Raw genomic sequence first — 15,068 nt, 5'->3', positions numbered from 1 at the left:
TGTGTACAGTTGGTTCAATCCGTTTTGTATTGGTTGAAATCTTTATTTTAAATATGTCTCAGTATGCACCTGAATCACATGCAATACTTTCCATCGTACACCATTTGTTTATTGATGTTTTCCTCATAGAAATGAAAGAGAGCAGAAACACATTAGGTCAATACAAAAGTGATAGGTGCAAGTAGTAAGCAATAAATAAGAGAATGCACAACAAGACGCATGCATACCAAAAGCAGTACCAAGACTGAGATAATAACATTAATTGATAAAAGAAAATATAGAGTGATAATTACAATTACAAGTAATAGTTGTTGGTCGGACAAATTCACATCTTTTAATTTATATTTTCTTAACTGTATGTGTCAAATAGTCTCATGTTTGTACATTTTCCTTTCCCTCTCCCCTTCATCTCACTTTCACAAAATAAATAAACATGATTATTTCGAAACGTCATCTGAATAAAGAATAATAAGTTTACTTTCAGTGATATGCATTCTGCAACCATCACTCTGTGTGGGTTACTTTTTAATAATAAATAATAAGATAATCAGGTGATTTCACTTATGCATTATACAAAAAGAGTGTAGCCAATACAAGTTTAACAATAATAAGTGTAAATAAAATTCCAAATAATGTTGTTTTTAAGCTATTCGTATTTATAAAATCCATAATGGATTAATGTTTGAGTTGGAGTGTTAAAAAACTGTTCAAGCTTTTCAACTATGTTAATTTGGAGATGTTCTTACACATCCTTGATAGTTAAAAGTAACTAAGTACATGGTGGTCTGGATTTTGGACTCACTGTGACATGTAAAATGTCACGTTGACTTTCTGGAACAAGTTATTGAAATAGTTTTGCTATTTGCTGACATTCTGTTGACACAATAATTCACAATTAATTGAGTGAAAAAGAAAAGGGACCATCAGAAGGATAGTAGAATTGATAATATACGTAATCGTTAGCTCTAGCACAATATTAACACACACGCACACGCAGCTCTACGTTGCACCAAAGAACACAATGTAACAACACTCGCTCAACTAGTGGTTCCTGCTATTCCCCGACAGGACGTGAACGCAGCATCTGTCCAGGGGCGGGTAGGCGCTAACCGTGCAGTATGGCGGACGATGGAGACACTTCCAGCGGACCAGTGGACATCAGCGGCGGGCAGGGGGCAGCGGAAGAGTCCTCCGACGGGTACGGCCTCAGTGCGATGTTGTTGAATCTCAGTGTTGTGGTTCTGGTGGCGGCGCTGTGTCTGGCGGCGTACCGACGGTGGGGCAGGCGGCTCATCGTGTCCGCGGCCCAGGGCGACGAGGCCTCGGCTCTGCCCAAGATGAGGAGACGGGACTTCAGTCTGGAGCAGCTGGGAGAGTACGATGGGCTCCAGAACCCCCGCATCCTCATGGCTGTCAACATGAAGATCTTCGATGTGACCAGCGGGAAAAAGTTTTACGGGAAAGGTGAGTAAAATACAGGTGGAAACGCGGGAAAACAACCAACTGACAGCCGCGTGAGTTTATAGATGACACGTCCCCCGCTCGTGGTGAATTGTCCCGGACAACAAAAATTGGGCGCTAACGGCTGTGGTTAGTTAGCTTAGCTCCTTTTTAGCTTTGTCTATGTTATTGAATCGGATGCTAGGTGTGAGCATGGCTCTGGTTAGCTAGCTTAGCTCTTTTTGTCCATGTAATTTAATGGGATGCTATGTGTTAGCATGGCTATAGTAAGCTAGTGTAGCTCTTTTTGTCTGTTATTGAATGGGTTGCTATGTGTGAGCATGGCTGTGTTTAGCTAGCGTAGCTCTATTTTGCTTTGTCTCTACGAAAATAAAACGGAACTAAATAGTCAAATATATACAAGTTGACCGTGAAAAATGAAAATCTGTTGACTGTCTGACACCTCAACACTACGAAGGGCTAAATTACAGCTAACACAATTGAATTTGAATGGGAGGATAGGTGTTCGCAAGGCTGTATTTTAGGAGAGGTCGTGACTAATGTGACATATATAATATAACACCTCCTAACTTTGTAATTAAAAACACTCAACATGTTCACTGTTAAGCTAAATTTCCAGTTTTAAACAAGCTAGCCTGTTAGCTTGTTGACACAGACATGCACTGTCTGGGTGTCTGGGCTGCAGACTTTCAATGGTGGAAATATAACCATCTTTTAACTTCCGAGTCAAAATATTGATGCAACGATACAAGTCATGCATCTACAATTAGGCTTAAGTATCAGGTATTGTATAGAAAATGCACTTAAAGTATTAAAGTAAAAGTACTCACCATGCAGCCAAATGTGCTGTTTATTTGTAACATTATAATATTAGCTTATGTTAATGGTGCTGAAAGATATACTCTTTTGTTTTGTAATTATCTTTGGTGGATTAATTGTAATGTATAACAATTCATTACAAACATCCATATAGTACTCAATATATGTATTATGAAATATTCGCACATTTACAAAGTTACTAAGGTAACTAATCTCATTGAAACGTAGATAGTAGCATAACATTAAAACACTTAAGCAAAGTACAAATACCACCAAATGTACTTGAGTAGATTACTTGAGTTAAAGTGTCTTACGACACTGAAGTTTGCCCCAATATTTTCACCTTAGAAATATTAATCTTGCAACATTTACTCATGTGGAGGTTAGTTTTATGCAGAGATGCTGGTTTTATTTTGTGACTTTACTGAATAAGTGAAGTAAAGTAAAATTTGCCCAGTAGAATACGTTTTTCAAAGAGCAAACACATTTCATTACTTTGAAGAAGCACGCTCTACTTCCAATACATCTTTATTTATTTGCAAAGCAGCGCTAGCCTGCCAGTGGTAGACATTAAGGGTAACATCTACTGGCCTGGCCCCACCATTGTAACCACTGGCCCAAGAGCATTCGTCCAAAAATCGAATATACCTTTTATATGTTCTTCTACTCTTCACTTACTTGTCAGCATAGGTTGGCATTGATGTACAGAGCCGACAAAAGACCTTGTTTATATCATCATATTGAAACCAACTCCATCGATCAAGCCAGTGTGGCTGAAACTTTCACTTTCACTCTCCTTTTTCTTTTTTTAAAGCAATATTTGTAATGGCCCGAGCGGGCAAGTGGAAAGTACGTTCTGATGGCCCAGGGTGTCTAGATAGTGCTTCCGGGCCAGTGGGCCATTTATAATGTCTAGCCCTGCCTGCTACTCAACATTTTGTCAAACGCAACTCTGTAATAAACTATAATTATTCAAACAACATTTCTGCGTCATGTGTCACATCTGGTATTCGACACCAGCAGCCAGCACCAGGCCATGTAGGCCTGAATCTCTCCTGCTCTTCAGGTTATGACGCAGACTTACAGTAGAGTATGGGCTCAGAACCGTCTCATAATACACACATGCATTGAAAAACACAAGTGTGGATCCGGAAATACAAGTTTGAATCCTTTTGCGGATCATGAAATACAAGTGTGAATCCTTCTGTGTGCATGTGTGTATTATGAGACTGTTCTGAGCCCATAGTAGAGAGACACTGGAGTTGACTCAACCATGTTGTAATAGTTTAGTGGGTGTTTTTCACAGTGGGCTTCATGCTGGGACCACAAGTTGATTAAACCATTTGTCAGAGTTTAGAGGAAAGTCATTTATGAATTGTTGGCAGCCGATCAAAGTTGTCCCAAGTGACACAAAATATCAATCATTTTCTCAACCTCTCATTTCTAAGTAGGTATAAACTTGAATGATTTCGGTTTTGCTCAACTAGAAAGGTCCAAGTTCATGACTTTTACGTGTTTATATTTTTTGTACGTATACATGCATTTAAGAAACAGGTTGAACATTGTTCATGAGAGTTTATAGGCCCATAATGGCTTGTGAAGTAGCTCCCCTGTTAGATTTGCATAGTTAAAAACATTTGAATGACTGAGCAATAATAGGCACATTTTAAGAATTCAGTTTGGAAATTATTAACTAAGGTTATTATTTTAGTTAAAGCTCCAATTAACTATTTTTTGCTTTTTCATTACTTTGTCAATTATTTCCTTGATTAAAGGCAGAAATATGAAAAATGCTTATTATTAGGAGGCATGTGGTGCAGTGGGTTCTGCATTGGTGTTCAGATCAGGGTTCAAACCCCACTGCAGTCAGCATGTCGTTGTGTCCCTGGGCAAGACACTTCACCCCAAATTGCTCCTGTGGGGATTGCCCACAGTATTGAGTATGTACGTCACTTTGGATAAAAGCGCCTAACATATTACCTGCAGCTTTAACTTGTTTAGTTGATGTTTTCCGCAGTGGACTTCATTCTGGGACCTGTAGTTTATCAATCCATATGTCAGAGTTGACAGAAAAATAATGTATGTCTTGTTTAGGAGTGAATCAAATTAGTTTTACTTTGAGAGAGTGAAAGTTTTGTCCACTTTCAAAAAAAAAAGTGAAAGTTGGATCCAGCTTCTAGAAAGTAAAACCTTGCCTGCTTCGTTTCCTCTCAATGCTTTTGCTTGGCTTTCGTTGCTCAAATTAGATGGAGTCCAGCTGGAACTCATTACAGCTGAGACATTTAAAGGGTTGACTTTATTTTTGGCTCAAATCTGATTCAGTAATTCTTTACTTTGTTGTGAGTCAGGATATTTAAAAAAAGAACATAATTCCAATAATAGAAAGCAACGCATTTTAGTTTCTGTTTCTGATGATGTAGTGTTACTGGCATGTGGTTTTATCTGTAAAATGCTTATTTAGTTATGCAAGGTAGGAGCACATCTAATCTTCGAGGTGATAAGGCTTCATGGAAGCAGTATGGACAGAGTTGTTTTTTTCTTTCTGTTGCACAATTTTAAATGAGGAAACCTGAGGGCCTGCAGAGTTTTCACATGCTGGTCAGATGATGTTCTTCTGCAGGAGAACAAGAGATTTATGAGCGAGAATACCAGCAGAAAGGCCTGGGGCGTTGTTGGAGAAATGTTTCAAGAGGCTAAATAACAAGTGCTTTTTGAAGAGATTTCGAAAGTTCTGGTGAAACATCATTTTAACACAGTATTCTCTTTAAATACACCATTTTACCTCAAAGATTTTCATTGTAAATGGTGGAGTTACACAACAGGGTTAGGGTTAGTTGACCAACTAGTTGAAAATAAGTAAATGCTTCAAGGAGTTCAATCAACTTTTTGTGCAAACCCCCCCCCCCCCTGTTTTTAAACCTTTTATATGGAGTTTTTTGTTGTTGTCTCTTTATTATTTCATATTTAAGTGAATATCTTTAAGTTGTGGACTGTCACATGCAATTGTATATCAATTATGATTACTTATCTCACTCAGGGTTAATCACCCATACGACAAAGAAAAGCAACAGCAGGAAAAGTAGAGGTCCTCCACACTGGATTATTTATTATAACCGTAATCATATGACATGATCAGTACGTATTATTAGACTAAAAGGCAGCGACGTGACTCTTTACAAGGCCGAAGAGAAGTAACAAATCATTAAATAGCCGCTGAAACCAGTGAGTGTTTGCTTTGTCAATGTTCCTGGTAGATTAATTAATAGATTCATGGACTGTAATTCAACTATTTGTATGCGCTCTTTCAGACCCTTTAACCCTTGTGTTGTGTTCAAAACACTCAAAAATAATGACTGTCATCCAATATTGTTTTATGGTAAATATTTGTATTGATTTTCTCAGTTTTTTAACAAAAGCAAGTGATACAGATTCAGTAAAGATATATACACACATGCTGACAAATCAAAAACTTCATTTCAATCCCACCACTCTCCCTCCCACCAACCCACCACCCCTTAACCCATTGAGTTACAGGATACAGAGCCCTTTAACAGTCAAATATAGTATTTTCATAATGACATTAGTTCACGAGGGGCAAAATAGGAGAAAAAAAACAATTGTTTTAACTACATCATAACTAACTTATAATGCTTTCATAACCGTACAATCCTGTTGTAATTTTATTGTATGGCCCCAAAACACATTACACCACATATTGCACATGTGCATGTGTGTGTTCAGGTTCAAGTGTCAGTGTACATATTCTTTGAGAAAGGTCGAGTTCCCGTGGGGGGAGGGGGCCAGAGGGAGGGGAGACCAGGTGCATGTTGCAACAAAATGATTGTTACAGTGGATGGTGGGGGAGGGGTGTCTAAAGTCAAAGATGAATCTTGATTGGGCCAAATTTGACCTCGAGTCACCCAAAACAATTCTGCTGGGTCTCCCCAGACCCCAACACCAAATGATACACTTTTAGAGACCTTCAGACTTGGCTAAAATTGTCAAAAACAGTTTTGTGGTGTTTATATAGCTGTTGTGGAGGATCTCATGAAGCCTTGTTCCGATAAAAATAACTAGAGCGTAGTTATTATATCATTTTAGACCCGAACACAACATAAGGGTTAAAGGCATTCTGCAGAACGCCTCAATATCACAGTTTGCATCATCTCCATATAGAGGGGCGAAGTCCCTCCCCTTCCGGTGGACCTCCATGGGACCTTATTTCGGAAAAATTATGTATTGAAGTCAATGGAGAGAGAAAGATTATCTTTCGATCCCGTTTGAATTGTGCCACGAATTACACATATGATGTTTGTCGATTTAAAAGATAATTTTGCAAGTCAAAAAAAAAAAGTGTCGTAAAGCTGTGAAGTAACACATTAGTTTGTGTGAAACGCTGAATGAACTACATCTCCGGCCGAGCAGAACAACACACGTCACCAAGATGGCCGCCACTACTGTCTTGACAACAAAACGATTGACTACCCTCACTATCACCACAATGAAACACGTCCAGAAGAATGTCATGCAAAGCTGTCTGCCTTCCTTTGATTCTCTCTGAACTGCCTGGTCTTTTTAATGTTGAATGTCAACCATTTGTGCAGATAGCGTGAAGTAAAAAAGATCGCAGATGCTAATGTAGCGTTAGCATTTCTCCCCCGGGCTTAAATTGTGTATTATAGAATGATCACACCGGTGACAGTACTCTTCAAAGGGTTCACGAAATATGACTCTTACTGTTTAACATTTTGGGTTACTTAATGTTACTTCATATTAAGGCTAATATAAATGACAAGGCTGTAATGCTAACTAACGTGCTTGCTACTAGCTAGGTAGCTAACTTGATCCTTTCATCAGACGGGAAGCGAAAGAACGAGCAAGACCCATTGCTGGTATGATAACAACCTGGTACTAAGCACACAGGCATCTTGTTAAAGTTATCTTATCTTAGCCAGCGCCACATAGATAGATTATATCTATATGGCGCTGATCTTAGCTATCTCTTTGTGCAGGAAAACAATTCTGACATCACTCTGGGATTTGTAGTCTTTATAGTTGCGTATTTTTCATAGTCTTATATTTCAACAGTTTTACAACAAACTGTGACTTTTTTGACTTGGAAATTATTTTTTTACGATTGACAAACATCGTATGTGTAATTCGTGGCACAATTCAAATAGGATCGAAAGATAAGTTTTCAATAAAATACATTATTTTTCCGAAATAAGGTCCCATGGACCGGAAGTAGATGGGCGTGACTTCGCCACTCTATAAATACACGTTCTGCTCTTATAACAACTTCACACTAAGCCAGAACTTCTGCTCCATCGCCCTCAACAGGTTTTCAGACAAAGAGAAGCATGTCTGATTTTCGTGCTGCAATAAGTGTTTTTGTTAATATGACCTCGCTGTTTCTGCGCTGCTTTCAAGTGCTTTATTTACTGGCCCTCCTGAAGGCTTTACTGTGAAGCAGCAGCAGCCACATGAGAGGTGCAATGCTGAAATTGTTGCTGAACTAAATCTGATTTGTACAGTTTTAATCACTTCTCTTCCTCTTCAAATCATGTTTCAACCGTGTGGAAACTTTTCTTTTTATTGTATTTCAATCAAGAGATGGGAAGAATCTTAGGTAGTTCATTTTAGTTTGAAGCCGAACTATAAAAAAAACAAAAACAATCCATCAAACAGGCAACAGAGAATAACATCCAAGAAGTCTGTTTGTATTAGAGAAGCAAATAGTTTTAACCTGAAATCTGTTCTCTATGGGTTGATAAACTCAATCCATTATTTACAACACAAGTGAAATATGTCTCTCTTTTTTTCAGACAGTTTGCATTATATTATATGACACAGCAAAAAAAGTCCCACGCAGCTCGCTGACCCGCTGAGTTGAAACAAGAGTAACAGTCACATTTTCGTATTTATAACTAGGGATGCTCCGATCGGCCGCCGATCAATCGGTGCTCTCTAAAAATGCCAATCGCACATGACACTTTTCTCTGTGCGCGGCAAAACAAGTCTGGCAGTATTTGAAGGTGTCCGAAAATGACAGTAAAATAGCGGTATGCAACGTGTGTGTTACTCCGCCCGGTGAGCACTGAGCAAAACACACACTAAGAGTTAGACCTAACACACTTAGCTATTGTATCTACCTCTGGACAAGCTAAACTAGTTATAAATATATTTATTCTTCACTGTCGGGTCACTCATTACTGGATCAGTGAGCTGCATGAGATACTGACTGGCTGTCAGGAGAGGGAGAGAGGGGGGAGAGAGAACGCTTCCGCTCATTTCTCCCGTGTTATTCTCCAAAGTGAATGTAAACTTGAATAATGTACTTCATTGGAATGTAATAATTAAGTTGGTTGTGGTTTGTGGAAGCTCCAGTGAATGAGGCCCATTAACTGAGTTTTAAACATCACTTTAAATGGAAGATCCCCATAGGCCCCGCCCAATCGATCGGATCGGTGATCGGTATCGGCCGATACTCATTCCGGCGATCGGCCCCAAAATTGGTGATCGGAGCATCCCTATTTATAAGAGCCCAATCCGATTAATTAAATAAATCTGATTCGGTTAAAGCCTTAATCTTTTCCGAAAACAGAGGCGCGGGAAACAAAGGAGCAGACACTCGGTCCGAAACCAGGAAGGAAACAGACTTATTCATCCTGAAGATCTCGGTCCTGATGGTTAACTTGTGGGCTGACTCTTAATGATTTCTTCATCCTGACGTCTGTGTTTCTTCCTCAGATGGTCCTTATGGTGTTTTCGCGGGCCGGGATGCTTCGAGAGGCCTGGCCACCTTCTGCCTGGAGAAAGACGCCCTGAGGGACGAGTATGACGACTTGTCCGACCTCAACGCCGTGCAGATGGAGAGCGTGAGGGAGTGGGAGATGCAGTTCATGGGTACGCTTGTTTCATCGTGTTTCTACCAGAGAAAATGCTGCTCAGATATTGATTTGACTTTGGTTTCACAGATGCTTCCACCATGTTTATCACCCGTCTCTCTGCTTATTTAGTCGGGTCAAAATGAGGATCCAAAACACGAGTTTATCTTCAGTTTCGTTGTGCTTGTAAGCTGTGGCTTTATATGTTGCATAACAGTGGGACAATTCAAAGCTTCAAGGCAGTACACAAACGTTTAATTAGGCTCAAAAATACAGATTCAATATTATTTTTGCTTTTTTTAAACAAATGTATTGCCTTACATTAAAGTCATAAATGTTATTTTGCTTGTTGAGATACAAAGATTTTACGGTTGATAAATATGGCTGATGACTCGGCTCCAAAAACAGGTTATTTTTCAAATGTGCAGCTAAAACAAACTTTGGAGAAAACTGCACAAACAAGCAATAAACCCAAACTAAAGATGGGCAGCTAAAGACAGCTGCCCATCTGCTGGAAAATGGTTAAAACAGGAAACACTGAAAGTGAAAGAAAGCAAAGGACTTCTATTCAGATACTTTACGTCAATGTGTCAAATCTGATTATTTTATATAACACCGTTTTAGATGCTTTTATTATAGTCTGTGATTTAGAATCTGCCCTGAAAAGTGGATAACCTCAAAGCTTGCGTTTTCTTTTTGGTTCCTTCGTGTCTATTTTGGGACTGAAACATGTCGGGCCTCTGATTACTCAAATAAGTCTCTGGGCACTCGTCTCTAAGTGAGGCAGATAACTAGGGTTGTAACGGTACACGTACCCGTACCGAAATTATTCGGTACGGGCCCTTCGGTTCGGTACACGTGTGTACCGAAGTGTACCGAACGAATATAACGTTAAACGTAAAAAATTGAGAACGTGAACAACTTCTTGGAAGTAATCTCAGGTGCTGCGTCGCAGCATTCAGAGTAATTTGCACCCATTGTGATCAACGCGTCATAGAGCAAACAAGTCATTTCATTGGACGAGCTGGTCAGAGGGATGCGTTCAAATGTAGTCAGTAATTTGAGGAACTGTCGAAATGGCGAATGCAGATAAAGTTGAGCTGAAAATCCTCCAGCATCATTGAAGTCTCCGGTTTGGGAACATTTTGGTTTCGCAGTTACGTACAAGGATGACGGACAAAGACAGGTGGACCGAACCAAAGCTGTTTGTCGGCATTGTTCAACTACAATTGGTTACGCGGCTGGCAATACATCAAGCTTGCACACTCATTTGAAAAGGCATCACCTGAACGTGAATATAACCGGTACCAAAAGACTGAAGTGCAAACCCAACTCCCGCTAGCATTTAAGCCTCCACCACTCGCAGAGAGTTCAGACCGAGCCAAAGCTATTACAAACGGCAAATATCCTTATGTTGCCATGTTAGCAAAGCGCTACCTGGCTGTATCTGCTATTTCTGTCTCTAGCGAGAGGGTGTTCTTTACGGCAGGAGACGTTGCTAGTGCCAGCTGATCTGCCCTTTCGGCAAGCAATGTGGACAAGTACATTTTTCTTTAAAAAAACATGAAAATACAATGACAAGCAAGTCCTAATGTCAAACTGGCTGCTTAGGTAGTAGCTACAGTTCAAATACAGATGATTTCAGTTAATCGAAAAGCTGCACCTTAATGTTTATTTTATTATATTTTATATTTATTTGAGTGAATATTCACAGTTTAATAATAATTAAAAACCCAAAACTAATAGTTTATGTTTTGTGAGTACTAGTACAGTAAAGTTCAAATACAGATTATTTCAGTTAATCGAAATGCTGCACCTTTATGTTTATTTTATTATATTTTGTATTTATTTGAGTGAATACATTATTCACAGTTTAATAATAATTTAAAAAAAATATGTTATGTTTTGTGATAATTTTCTGCTGTACCGAAAACGTACCGAACCGAACCGTGACCTAAAAACCGAGGTACGTACCGAACCGAAATGTTTGTGAACCGTTACACCCCTACAGATAACACATTTTAACCCTTGTGTTGTGTTCGGGTCTCCCGTGACCCGTTTCAAGTTAAAATAATAATAACTACGCTCTAGTTATTTTCATCGGAACAAGGCTTCATGATATCCTCCACAACAGCTATATAAACACTACAAAACAGATTTGCCAAGTCTGAAGGTCTCTAAAAAAAAAAAGAGTGTGTAATTTGGTGTCCGGGTCTGGGGAGACCCAGCAGAATTGTTGGGGGTGACTCAGGGTCAAATTTTGCCCAATCAAGATTCATCTTTGACTTTAGACACCCCTCCCCCACCCCCTTCATCCACTGTAACACATTTATTTCGCAACACGCACCTGGTCTCCTCTCCCTCTGGCCCCCTCCCCCCACGGGAACTCCACCTTTCTCAAAGAATATGAACACTAACACTTGAACCTGAACACACACATGCACGTGTGCAATATGTGGTGTAATGTGTTTTGGGCCATAACATTAAATGACAACAGGATTGTACGGTTATGAATGCATTATAAGTTAGTTATGATGTCGTTAAAACAATATTGGATGATAGTCATTTTTTGTGTGTGTTTTGGACTGAGATAAATCATGGGTCAAAATTGACCCGCGAACACCATGAACGGTAACAGCTTTTGAACACAACACAAGGGTTAAGCTGTACTGGGCAGCTTTATTTGTTGGCGGCCCCAAATAGTTTCTGATTAAATCATGTAGGAAGAAGTCAGTAAATTACTCGCAGCCTGCTGTTTACCACGAAGAGTTCTCCCTGATGTTCAGCACAAACATTGAGGCCATTTCATATCAATAAGAAGACGATGAAAAAGACACTATTTTAATAATGGATACATTTTTTGAGGATTTTCACAAGAACAAAAATGTCAAACATTTGTTAGATTCTTTTTATTTAATCTTAAACTGAATATCCTTGGGCTTTCAAAAAATCTGTCGCTTCCTGGCTTTAGAACTAAGAAAGTCATATTTTTATTATTATTGAATCAATGGTCCACATCCGATATCGATGCGTTTACTTTGATTTAAGACCACGAATACCAGCAAATTCCTCATTTGTAAAGTTGTAACTGTAAAGTGGCTTTATATCCATTACTGATTTGATATCAATATATTTCCCGGGTTGTACTTGCGAATATATCTTCTGATATTTATTCCCTTACTAGCCCGTCTTAATCTCATCCCTTCCATATTTCAGGGAGATATGAAAGCTTAAATCACCGCTGTCAAACTGATATAAATTACGATAACGTTTTTCCTGCATATCTTGAGTGCTGTGAGTTACTGAAAATATATCAGGAAAGATGAATAAAACCAAATGTTTGGAAAGTGAATTTATTTGTAACGATTGCTTGATTTAACGTAAGATTTGATCCATATCTTCCAGAAAAATATGACTACGTGGGCAGATTGCTGAAGCCTGGAGACGAGCCGTCGGAGTACACGGACGAGGAGGACATCAAGGACCACCTGAAGCACGACTGAGCTGCATCACAACGACCAAAGCCGGGAGACCCCAAACAGCTGCGACAGACTGCCCCCCTCGCCCACATCTACCTGCCACTCCTCTCTCCATCCCCCAAAAAACTCTTCACCTCCTCGATCTGTCCGGCTGTTCTGGAAGGACCCCCTCTTCATCCTGCGGAGATGACCACCAACAATTGAAATCCTTCAATGAGGGCTCTTTTAACAAAGTAAAATAAAAAAACATGTCTGGGGGGGAAGAGGAGAGAGGGGATGTGCAAGTAGATGTCTTCGAAATATATTTTAGTCATTTCTCCCAGAGGGGGGTCATCGTGGAGGTAGAGAAACACGTGGAGGATGATCATCGGGACGGGGGAACAGATTTCTCTCTTTTTATCTTTAGTCACAACTGAAACTGCTTCGGCTTCGGACAGCTTATCAATCAATCTTTCTTTTTTGTGTTCGGATAATTTCCCCTCGTTGTCGAGAGGGCTGCGCTGCGGAAATCGGCGGGGCGTCGCATTTTCCTGTTGTGTTTGTAGTGTATGCACTACTAGTTTTCTTTGTTTGTCACCATGTGATTGTATTTTGTTGAGTAGCATATAGGGAAGAGAGGGAGGGAGTTTCTCTTTTTTGGATGGGGTTGGGGGGGGGTTTAAAAGGTCTTTGCCATATGAATTCTGTTTTGAATCCCACGAGACGGACTGAATCACTGATCGGGAATACAAAGGGAAGGTGGGAAGTCCTAATCAATCCACTCAATTGTTTACATGCCTCACAAGCCGGCTGCAAGTCTGTAGATTCCCCCTGAAAATGGTCCAAGTATTAATTGTGCCTTATTTTGTTTGTTGCGTCAGTCCTGACCGTTCTAACAGAGGAGGCGAGCGGAGGGATGGAGCAGCGGTTCCCCCCCCCCCCCCCCCCAGACCTTAAAAGAAGAAGGCATACGTTCCGTCAGTCGTCCCACACACACAGACTGTACAAATCTCCCCACTTCACAAACTCTGTAAATAAACCGTATGAGTTACTCAGTGTTACTGCCATATTTATGTAGTTGAGGAACTCCAGATATGTGTAATGCGATGTCGTACTGGCCAACACCCCCATGGTTCCTTTTTTCTTCTTTTTCTGGCTCTGAACTTCTTTTTAAAACGTGGGTGATTCCCCCCCTCCTCACCCTCCACCCAAAAAATGTAAAAGGGGTGTTGCAAAGGGCGGGAACGGGATCTGTTCTTGCGAAATTTTGTTCGGAGACGTTGCTTATCCTGTAAATATATCTATCATTTTATTAAAGCATGTGCAACAACAAAGTGAGCTATGCCGAATTTCCCACCACGTCATGTATTTAAATGTTGGGTGTGTGCGTGTCTGCGTGACAGAGGCAGGAAGGGATTTGTTCATGCATAATAAATCGATTTGGTTAATAATTGAAGATGTCTGGAATTTTATTTGCTCTCGGGGCGGCAGGATTTGATCACTAACGGGAAAATATTTTATAGTTCATTGAAATGTTAATGGCTGTTCACCTGCAGGGAAAACAGAAAGGTGCTTTAAAGTTTAATGATTGACAAGATAATAATGCATAAAACTCATCAGCAGACAGATTATCGCAATGAATTAAAGTTCTGTTATTTACAGTGTGGTTAAACTGCATATCTTCAGTGCGGTGGATATGTGAAAAACATTTGGGAACAAACTGTACAGTCGGCAGACCGCTGCATGGCAAAGCTGTCATTAAAACCAGATGTTCAGGAAACACCAAAAGCAAGCTGAGAGGGAAATATGAAGGCGAAGTTTTACATTTTACACTCTGTATTCCTGTATTGTTACCAAGCAAGACGTCAAGAATTATGGGCTGTTTTAGATGGTTTCTTACCTTGCTATTTGCAATCTTCATTTTTGAATATGGATACTTAAATACTTAAAGGTGAATAAAAAAAAATGAAAAGTTGTCATCAGATTATTTGACAACGCACACTTGGTACTTTTCCTTAATGGAATTTGATGCACAAATTTAAAAGAAAGGAAGGAATTTGTATTTATTTAGCATGGACTACATGAATATAGCAATAAATAAATACATGTATAACTTCATATGATTAAAAAAATAGGGAAATTAATATGGACTTAAAATATTCAGGAACATACATACATTTAATTCTTAAGTAAAAGAAACAGAATATTAAGGAAAGATAGGTTAGTTAATATATTGGGAGATATTATGTAGATAGTTATTTAATGAAGAAATACCAGAACAGTATTAAAACTAATAAGGGTAATATTTATCATATCATACTACTCGATTATAATAATTTATAACTTATAAATTGCTTATTTATCATTGATGTATTAAATAATATTTTTCATTTACATCTATATTTATTACAATTGTATACCACGGAAGGTAATCCATCCAAAT

General features: G+C 39.2%; 1 protein-coding gene across 1 annotated transcript; it reads left to right on the top strand.

Moving 5' to 3' along the window:
- Positions 1-982: 982 nt before the first annotated feature.
- Positions 983-14,081, top strand: pgrmc2 (progesterone receptor membrane component 2). The gene is made up of 3 exons (XM_034111541.2): positions 983-1,464; positions 9,031-9,186; positions 12,573-14,081. The coding sequence occupies exons 1-3, from the start codon at positions 1,119-1,121 to the stop codon at positions 12,668-12,670; spliced, it is 600 nt and encodes a 199-aa protein (XP_033967432.1). The 5' UTR covers positions 983-1,118; the 3' UTR covers positions 12,671-14,081.
- The last annotated feature ends 987 nt before the right edge of the window (positions 14,082-15,068 follow it).

The sequence above is a fragment of the Pseudochaenichthys georgianus genome, chromosome 22 (assembly GCF_902827115.2).
Source record: "Pseudochaenichthys georgianus chromosome 22, fPseGeo1.2, whole genome shotgun sequence".
Taxonomy (NCBI): Eukaryota; Metazoa; Chordata; class Actinopteri; order Perciformes; family Channichthyidae; genus Pseudochaenichthys; species Pseudochaenichthys georgianus.
This window is presented reverse-complemented; position numbering and strand designations above follow the sequence as displayed.

Coding starts and splice junctions, on each gene's coding strand:
- pgrmc2 (XM_034111541.2), top strand. CDS start 1,119: ATGGCGGACGATGGAGACACTTCCAGCGGACCAGTGGACATCAGCGGC. Junction 1,465..9,030: donor GAAAAAGTTTTACGGGAAAG/GTGAGTAAAATA, acceptor TTTCTTCCTCAG/ATGGTCCTTATGGTGTTTTC. Junction 9,187..12,572: donor GTGGGAGATGCAGTTCATGG/GTACGCTTGTTT, acceptor CATATCTTCCAG/AAAAATATGACTACGTGGGC.